The 10,095-nt window shown below is 40.4% G+C and overlaps 1 protein-coding gene across 7 annotated transcripts in view; it reads left to right on the forward strand.

The window, feature by feature from the left end:
- Positions 1-5,804, forward strand: part of GUCY1A1 (guanylate cyclase 1 soluble subunit alpha 1) — a 139,374-nt gene extending 133,570 nt beyond the window's left edge. For all 7 annotated transcript variants that reach the window (XM_039539154.1, XM_039539152.1, XM_039539151.1 and 4 more), the window contains 2 exons: positions 1,665-1,819; positions 4,380-5,804. In XM_039539154.1, the coding sequence (XP_039395088.1) occupies positions 1,665-1,819; positions 4,380-4,581 (357 nt within the window). In that variant the 3' untranslated portion in view covers positions 4,582-5,804. The remainder of the gene's footprint in view (positions 1-1,664; positions 1,820-4,379) is intronic.
- Positions 5,805-10,095: the final 4,291 nt, after the last annotated feature.

The raw sequence follows: 10,095 nt of genomic DNA on the forward strand, positions 1-10,095 counted from the left end.
TGTGCATGTTTGCATTAAAGGGAATGGTCAACTAAACATTTTATCAGTTTCACCAGGAGGTACTAAATATGGCACTCATCCAAAATACATATGTCAAGAGAAGTCTTTCTATTGAATTCAGTGGCCTTTGGATTGGGTCCTGTTTTTATTAAGTCTATAGGCCTCTGAGACCCTAAGTATTATTTTTTTTCTTTTTGAGTACATTTCCTTGCATCTTTATTCATTTGTTTTTAAATCCAGTCCCTCTTTTTGGGGTTAAAATAATTTTTGTGGCTCAGATAGAAATCCAAGAAAATGTATTTTGAGATGGGTACGTACTCTACATTTTATCAGCAAGAATATCACCCTTCTGTTATAAACATGTCCCATTATTTATTATAAGTCACAACAAATTTAAAAAATATACAATACAGTTAGAAAGATCCTGGAAACATTTTAACAATATTTAATGAAGAAGTTTACAATTTCCATCACAATTGCTGATGTCAGTTTTGAAAGACAGATACTATTAAACTTATAAAATTCATTTAAGAGATGCAGAAAATGTGTACTGCATAAGAAGTTACAAGCATCAAATGGAAGCTTTTTATAAATGAAAGTGACGCTTCCTCCATTTTTGAGCTCTTGATGGAAATATTGGCTGTTTTGTGCACTGTTTCTCAGCTTTGTTATTCTATTTTTTTAAATAAATTTTCTGAAAAAAGATGCCTGACTGCAAATTTCTTATTTTAAGCTAGACCGCTATATTAGTGTCCATACCTCAGACATCTGTGAGCTCTGCTATATGGGTGGATGTTGTTTTTGTTTCAGGGTGCTCTGCTATTCTATTTAAAACTATACAGAACATCAGTTCAGCTCTTGTTAAAGGTGTGGAATTGAGAGTTGTAGGGATGCAAAAGAATGGGTATAGCACAGGTAGTAGCAGTGCAAGCTTCTCCACAGTGTTCCACCTCTGAGCCAAAACACTGTTCTGGAGAGACCCTCTCTAAATGTGAGAGAATACGTCATATAAGAGGTCCTTTAACGGGAGAACAAATAAAACAGAAGGAACACAAAAAACAATATCAAATAAGCAAACTATGCAAACCCTAATACTAATTACAGAAAAAGAGACTCCTGCATACTCCAACCGACCTATGCATTCGGTAGCCTGCTTGTTTGCTCAATTACTCAATTCCCATACCTTAGAACCAGGCTTTATTCTAGGTATGCCCACCTCTACCACTGGAACTATGGTGTACGTGTCAGAATTTTCCTTCTTTAGAGCTCAGACTCTGACCTTAAGACAAAACCCAATGCTTCTTACATTTATTTAACCATATCACCAGCCCATCTTCCCTCTAAATACCCAGGAAGGTAAACTGAGAGTTACTGTGTCTCCTGATGTCATTTCTAGATCAATTTAGGGCTGTAGAGACCAACTTTATCACAGTTATGTAAGCAAATGAATATCTGTTTAATATTTATGGGCAGTAAAATTAAGCAGTTTAGTCTTTCCCTGAGCAGGTTTACTTCCCGCTAATGAAAATGGAATATGTGCATCTAAAGGAGATGACCCCCACCTCATGATCATTCTAGTTAAGGAGGAACCAATAAAATGAACTGATTTCAACGGATTAAACTATTTTAGCTAACAAATATTGTTTTATATATTTTATTTAAAGATGCGTATTGGCCTCCATTCTGGGTCCGTCTTTGCTGGAGTTGTTGGGGTTAAAATGCCACGTTATTGTCTCTTTGGAAACAATGTAACCCTTGCCAACAAGTTTGAGTCTTGCAGTATACCTAGGAAAATAAATGTCAGTCCAACAACTTACAGGTACAGTAATTTACAGTGTATAGTTACCAAAAAAAAAAAAAAATCTAGAACTAGTGATTGTTTCTTCAGTACTTTCACAATTGTTTCCCGCATTTTCTTTTCAAAATATTGTTTGCTTTCCTATTTTATCCATTGATTTTACTGCTCATGATTGTACCTTGATTACTTTTAGTCAGGAGCTGGACAGCAGCAAGCAAAGTGTGGAGTGAGGCTGAGTAGCTAATACGTATTTTCTCCCCATCCTATTTAGAACAATAAAAAGTCCCGATAACTGAAATACATTTTGCTACTAACCTTGACGCTTTGTATCTTTTGCTTTTTCTTCATCTCCTGGTATCTGGTGTTCATTGAGCTAAATGATTTTCAATGGGAGCTAGGAACCTAACTCACTTAGACACCTTTGAAAATAACAACCAAACTAAACAGTTGGTAGGCTCCTCCTTAAGAAAACACCTCTAGACATTGACAAGCTTGGCAACTATCACCAGATCTTGAATTTTCCTTGTTTAAGGAAGATAACTGAGAAGATTGTAGTGAAGCAACTCTAGTGATATCTGATTTATACAAATTTTGTTGACCCCAGTTCAATCTAGTTTTAGACAGTATGAAACCCAGACTATTCAGTTCACCCTAATTAATGATCTTCTAGTGGTGGACAAATATGAGGGGCCCATACTGATTCTTTTAGATCTGTCGGTAGTCCTTGATGCCATTGACCACAAGGCATTGTTGCCAGTTCTGTGGACACTGCTGGAGAGACACAGAGTTGAAGTTAAGTTGCTCTGCTGTTTTCTCACAGAGAGGACCCAGAAGACAGGGTTAGGAGATTATTCAATCAATCAGCTAGAGGGCTCTCCCTTGTGAGATACAGAAGGATCCTGTTCTGTCACGGCTCCTTTTTAATGTGTATTTGAGGCCTCAAGGGGAAATAATAAGGTTTGTTTGAATTTGCTGATGATACACAGCTCTAAGTCTTTATTTCACATCCCCAGGTCAATATAATCTGTTGGGTTTTCCAGCATCTGGCCAAGATCACAGCTTGAATAAGAGTGGGCTGGTTGAAAAATGAATTCAGATAACGTCTGAGGTGATGATGTGGGTGGGGGAAGAAACCAGAGACAATGGGGAAGTGATTTTTGTTCCTTCTATTAAGGAGGTACCTGCCTTTTGTTCCTCTAGCTCACAGTGGAGGTCTATTAGAGCCCTAGCTTCTTCAGAGTGTCAAGCTAACCTTGGTGGCCAAGAATGCTTTTTTTTTCTATATGTACATGGCAAAGAAGTTGTGAGGATGTAGTCACATATCAGATGTAGTCTTCAACACCATTAGTCATGTCTGTGACACTTCTAGATTGGATTATTACAATATACTTTACTTAGGGTTACACCTGAAGACCACTTGGAAATTTTGCTTGCTTTCTTAGCAGTGTTTTGCACATAGACTATATTTTATTTGTGTTTCAGAGACTGTACTGGCTTCCACTTCATTTCTGGGTTCAATTCAAGGTGCCAGTTTTGATCTGTAGAGTCCTTATGAGTTGGACCTAGGTATCCAAGTCCATTTTTGTCATGTATTACCTGGCAGTTGAGAGCAACTGGAATGTTTGAGCTGATAGTTCCTTGATTTATACTTCAAGGGGAAGTATGCAGTGTTGTTGTATATGTGTTAGTCCCAGGATATTAGAGAGCCAAAGTAGGTGAGGTAATATCTTTTATAGGACCAACTTCACAAGCTGGTCAAATAAAAGATATTACCTCACCCACCTCATCTCTCCAACTTAATTGGGAAGGACATTCTCAATGTGGGGCACTTGATTATGGAATTTGCTACCTCCCTTGGTGTGAAGGAGCCCAAATCTGTTGACCTTCAATAAGACCTTCAGTCAGGCTTGTTGTGATGGCAGGGATTTGGCTGAGATGGAGAATTCCTTTCCCTATCAGTTCAGCACTATTGTAAGGTGATGGTTGCATGTCTTCTTGCAGCCTTTTAATAGTTTACACACAAAGGTGTCTTAGAACTTCACATATGTAGTGCAATAATTATCTCTAAAGTGTAGAAGCAAACTTTTTGTTTGTAATTCAGATGCCAGAGGAGATGACTGGCTTTAGTGGAAGTTTGTGTAAAATAGTATAAAGGTTATATTTAATATTAGGTCTAAATATTTTACTTGACAAATCCTTCAGCATCTCATTGGTTGAAAGATGAATTCTGGTGCTAGGTTTATATAATAATTTGATTTATTATTTAATGCTAAATAGTCTCTTGAAATGTTAACAACAAATCTATCATGTACATTTAGAACAAGGAGAAATACAAACATGCCTTGTATGGACAAAAAAGGAGAGACTATCGTCCTGTTTGAATATCTCATGTACCAGCAATCAATGAGCAAAGGTTATGCTAAATAAGCAAGACAATATATCCTCTTTTAAAATAACATATAGATACTGGAACAAGTTCTGCTCCAATTTACAAGACATGTAAAAAGAAGAATGTTGTCACTAGCAATAGAAGTTAATGTTTGATTTCATATTTAATCAAGTCATTTTAATTGTCTCATAGGCTGCTAAAAGAATATCCAGATTTTGTGTTCACACCTCGCTCAAGAGAAGAACTTCCTCCAGACTTTCCCAGTGATATTCCTGGTATTTGTTACTTTCTGGATGCTTATCTTCAAGGAACAAATTCAAAGCCTTGGTTTCAAAAGAGAGATTTTGAAGATGGCAATGCAAATTTCTTGGGCAAGGCAACAGGGGTAGACTAAATTGTACATTCACACATTTACAAAAGAATTTTATAAAATATTTTAATTTTGTATAAATTGAGAATTTAAAAAGGTATGAAACATGAAAGCACTTTAGATTGTTAATACCTGAAAGCCAGTATTAAAATTTCAGGAAGTATGTCAGATACTACTTTTTATTTTTACTTTCCAGATGATATATAGTCACTAAAATAATATTTCAACGTCACTATTTAAAACACTGTTTAAGAGTACTTTTTTTTCCTGTGGCAATCTGTGCTACATAACGACCATTTCAACTCTACCTGTACTGAAAATTCTAAACATGTTGTACATACAGTGTATCAAAAAATATTGTGTACAAGTGATGCAGTCATATGCAGTTTGGTGTGCTGGTGCATAACAGTGACTATTAAAATGCAGTTTTCTTAGTTGCTCCATAAGAAAAAGGAAACACCCGTTACTGTAATAACTCCTTCCATTGCATCTTTGGGCCTAGTCCTGTGAGGTGCTGCCCATCTCCTAGCGGGAGCTGAAGTTAACAGTAATTGAAGGCACTCAGCACCTTGAAGGATCAGGTTGCTAGTTGTAACTAATACCAGTATATACAGCAGAGTATGGATGCTTACTGTTCCCTGAACTTTGCTTTCTTTGTGCATAAAATAAATATTTATAGAATATTCAAATATTGTATAATCACACACTAAAGCCTCTGTAATCAAATAAGACTTTAGTTTTTGGAGTTTTCAAACCCTATTTTAAAAATTATTTCCCTCTGATACTATGTATCATAGCAATAAATGTTTTCCGTTTGTTGTCATTTAATTTGTAACTCTTTTGAAGGAAGTAATAGTACATAATGTAGAGTGTTTACATAGAAAGGAAATTCCAAGCGGACTGTACAGTGTGTAGGACACAAAAATATTGCTTTGAACATATGATCTTATACTTCAGCTAGAAATAATGTAGAGGTGAGATGGACTCTGAAATATCTACGGTTCACTCACTTTAACACTTGTCACTGAGAACTAAAGGTGAAGACAAATGCTTTAAAATATATGAGTACACATCTAATACATACATTTTACAAGTAAACAGAGGTTTCGTTAGTTATTGAGACTTGACTTCAGGATTCCATTTCTACTTCAAGTTAATAACCTTGCACAGACACTCTCCTGAGACACACAACTTGGCCCCTATAGCAGATTGGGATTGGCATACCTTGCACTGACTTAGGCCTGGTCTACACTGGGGGGGTGAAGTGGGGAGGATCAATCTAAGTTATGCAACTTCAGCTACATGAATAACATAGCTCAAGTCAATGTACTTAGACCTACTCAGCACGGTGTCTTCACTGCGGTGAGTCGACTGCTGCCGCTCCCCCGTCAACTCTGCTTGCACCTCTCATGGCGGTGAAGTCCAGGAGTTGACAGGAGAGCATTTGGGGGTTGATTTATTGCATCTAGACTAGACATGCTAAATCGACCCCCACTGGATCGATCACTGCCCGCCAATCAGTTGGGTAGTATAGACATACCCTTAGGATATTTGTGACAACATCAGTTCCTTGCAAGAGAGACACTGATATCTGAACTCTTCAACATTCTTTTGTATTTACGTACTGATTTAAAAAGCATTTCTGTTGTCCTCTAGGGCTGATCCAACAGAAAATATCAGTGGGCTTCTAGTCTGCCCAGGTACTAGAAATCCTGCCCTAGAAACCAACATGGTTAATCACTGCAGAGCTATCCAGGATGTTGACAGATATCATAAAGTGACTTCTTTACTTTCTGACTCCCCTTCTGATTTTTGGAAAAGAGTTGTGTGTGGTTATTTCTGGGACCATATGTGTATGCTAAATGACACCACTAAGATTCTGCACCTGTATAGTCCTGCTGGTTTTAAAAGTGACACCAAGGATGTCTCCACATGTAGGGGGCAGAGGAAGGTTAATCCACAGCTTTTTGAGTTAATCTGCTTTGAAAACACTTGCGTATACATGATGCAGTTCATTTTTAGCACACTGACTCTACATGTATTGCAAACTCTTGAGTGCTTAAAGTGAACTAATTTTGCTGCGAAGCAAGTTAGTCCAGCCTATTGTTCATGTGCACACAATCCTGCTGCAAACTACTTCCACAGTCTGCAAAGGCTATCCCACACTCCTCTATGTGTGACCATTACTGATCTGTCTGTTTACCTTTGTGCCCTCCCCTGGTCTGGGGTCAAGTTGACCAGATGTCCCCACCCTCGTTTATAAACTTGCACACAGCCAGCTTTTGTCCATTCACCCCTGGATTCCAGTTTACTACTAAAGACCTACAACATGCCTTGAGCAGCTTCACCAATATCCTGTCTCATCGCCATCTGGGAAGGTGTCAGTGCAGGGACCTCTTGTGGCAGCCATTGGAATAAAGACCGTTTTGTGGCCATTGCTAGGCAGATGTCCATGAGGGACCATGACCAGAATGCGGAACAGTGCTGGATCAAGAGCAAGCTGCTCCAGAGCACCTCCGTTGAAATGACAGAGAACTGAGAAATTCCAGCAGGGAACATGTAACCTGTCCATTTTTGAGGAACTGGAGAGGATTTTATAACACTACAAGACCACCCAACCTAGGCAGCTTATGGAGTCTGCTGGCTGCCTTTTCCCCCATAGGATGACCAGCAAGACTCATTGAGGAATGAACATGAGGAGGCCAATTAAGAGATCTCCCCAGAAAGCCAGGATCTGTGCAGGACCCAGGACCCTGATGATAGCCCAGTAGAATTGAGCTCAGTTTCTGCTCTGAAGCAACCATCCCTGATTGCCAGGCAGAAACCCAGATCAGGACTGAGGGGGCTGATCCCATGGAGGGAACCTCAGCATGTAAGTTTATTATTTTTTTTAAATAATTTACATTTGTATTTATTATGCTATCCTGCCATGCCATCTTCTGTTCTGGGTGCACCATGGCCACAGCCATTGTAGGCAGACATGAGCTAGAAGCTTTTCCCGAATCTGAGGTCCTGCTTCCCTCCCTCTACCCACACTGTCTATTCACCGCCCCCCATCCCCACGTCATACATCTTTCCAAAATGACAGCTGCTCTGGGGGCAATTAGCCTGTGTCTCATTCTAATGCCATGGCTACTGACTGTTTTCAGAAGGCACATATATTATGTCCCCTATTTTCCTTTCCCTCAGCTGTCCTGCCTGGAGAATGCTGCCACCACTCCCCAACCCTGTTAGCCACTTCCAGAAGCAGGGCAGAGAGCATGGTGCAGCCTTCACATGAGGAAAACATTCTTTTATGTGAAATACAAAAGTTTATTCAGACAGTGGTTACAGGAAGAGAAGTTTGGTTCATGGTCTCACTTTTCATGAGATAGACATGAGCATTGCATGCCCATAAAGCCACAAAGAATGGCTGCCCACTAAATGCCCTGCAACACTCATTTTTACTGATGAGTAACAGTTCCTGAAGCATTCAGTCATTGCAGAAACCTATCTATTTTTCTTTATACTTTCAACTTGTCTGCAGGGGAGATTAAGCAAAAATGTCATGCTGAGAAGTTGCTCAGTTTTTGTTCAGAGATTGAGAAATAATTACATGACCATTCCTACTGGCTTAGCTTGTGACTCCTTTCCACTCCTGTAATACTTCTGGGGGGAGCATCTTGGTGAATAACTTCACTGTATCGCCCTGATCTACCCTTTGCCTTTTGAATAAGGCCATTCTTTGCCTCTTAGTCACCTAGTATTAAAAAAAAATGCTATCACAGCCTCCCTAAAACACGATCAGTAATCATTTGCCATTTTTAATACCCCCACAGCATTGGCCAGACCCTCAAAAGACAGGCCTTTGTGAAGGGGGCCTGCTCCCCACAGATGCTGCCTAGTGGCTAGGCAAGGGCATGACAGGATCTCTTCTGTCTTTGTGCCTCCTGTTGACAGCTTCTCTGGCCAATACAGTCTCTCCCTTTCTGTGACTCAGCTCTCTGGCTGGGCCATAAGTTGTGTCCAACCCTTCTGGGATATGTAAAGAATCCACAAAATGCTAGTTCTGCTGCCCAGCAAGGGGATTTAAGGCTTCACCCAGCGAAAGTCCCAAAGTCGGGACTCTCAAGATATGGGCTCTTCCTAGTCCCAAGTCTCTAGTATCAGAGATAGTCTTGTTGCCTCCAGCCCTATGACGGGTTTGGTAGATGAACCCAGATGCACCCTTTCCACCAGCTTCCAATCCAGGACTCAAAGGTAGGCAGTTGAGTCCTACGCCCTGGAGTGCTATGTAGTTGCCACCCTGGTAACTTCCTGCCAGCCTAGCCACACAAGAGGGAACAGCAGAGACATGTAAGCAAAATAAAGAAGAAGTCTCCAACCTTTCACACATCCAGCACCCTTTGCCCTCAGCTGGTCAGGTAGGCCATCCCTAGTCAGTGGGTCGGGCAGCTGAGCCTCCCACAGTGCACATCTGCTAACCTCTGCTGGCAGACTGCAAGTGAGCTACTCTGCTCCCATTTAAAGCTCCTCTTCCAGCCTGTTCATGCATTGCAGGAGTGGCAGGACAGAGCTGCCTGGGCCCAGAGTGACTCTTAACCCTTCCTCTCCAGTGTGGAGTTTGTAAACCCCATCCCAGGCCCTTATCAATGGCTGAACAACTGGCAAACCTGAGGGATGGGAGGCAAATGGAAAACTTGTGATGAAACAGAAAGAACAAATAGAAAAATGTAGAGAGGTGAACCCAGTATCTGAGGATTGAGAGAGGGAATCTGATAAGGAGCTTTCCACAGAGATCATTGCAGTGGCAAAGGACAGCATGAGAGTTGCTAGGGAAAATGTTGCCATGGCCAAAGACAGTATGGAAAAAGGGAGATGCAGAGGTGACTCCTGGAGGCTATATAAAGCCAAAATGTCCTGTTGCAGCACATGTTGCTGTTAGGGTGGCAGGCAATGCAGGACTGCAAGCCTGCATGCAGCCATGTTATGCAACCCTTGGACAATACAGGCTGCTGGAAACAACAGCATCTCCTCCTTGCTGTACCCCCGCAGCACTGCTCCTAGAGGTGATCAGGGCAGCGAGAACAGTGGCACCTAGGATCCGAGCTCTTTTGAGCCCTCTGTCACCCTTGGTAAATTCAAGTCTCTGCACTCCATGCCAGAAGGCCATACACCAGAAGAGGTATACGTGCCTGTTATTATAAGCCCTGCTGCATCTTGTGTTGTGCCTTGTACTGTACTGTTGCACTTTACTGTTTTGTTTCACTGCTGGTGTAATAAAATGATTCTTCATAGTTAGATAATAGATAGCTTTTAATTAAGAAACAAAACAGTTCTCATTTTCATGTCAGTTGATGGTTCATTTCTGTTTGTCACATAATAGTTTAATAAAAACCTTTAAAATTGCACACGTAAGGAGTTGACAGTTCATTTTACACAGAAAATAATTAAATTTGCGCTATTTCATAAAGTTTTACAAACATGGGTAGGCAAAGAGACAAGGTACAATAGGTATCGCTGCAACGTTGCTCTTCATTGCCAATAAACACTGAACTA

Source organism: Mauremys reevesii, linkage group 5, assembly GCF_016161935.1.
Source record: "Mauremys reevesii isolate NIE-2019 linkage group 5, ASM1616193v1, whole genome shotgun sequence".
Classification (NCBI taxonomy): domain Eukaryota; kingdom Metazoa; phylum Chordata; order Testudines; family Geoemydidae; genus Mauremys; species Mauremys reevesii.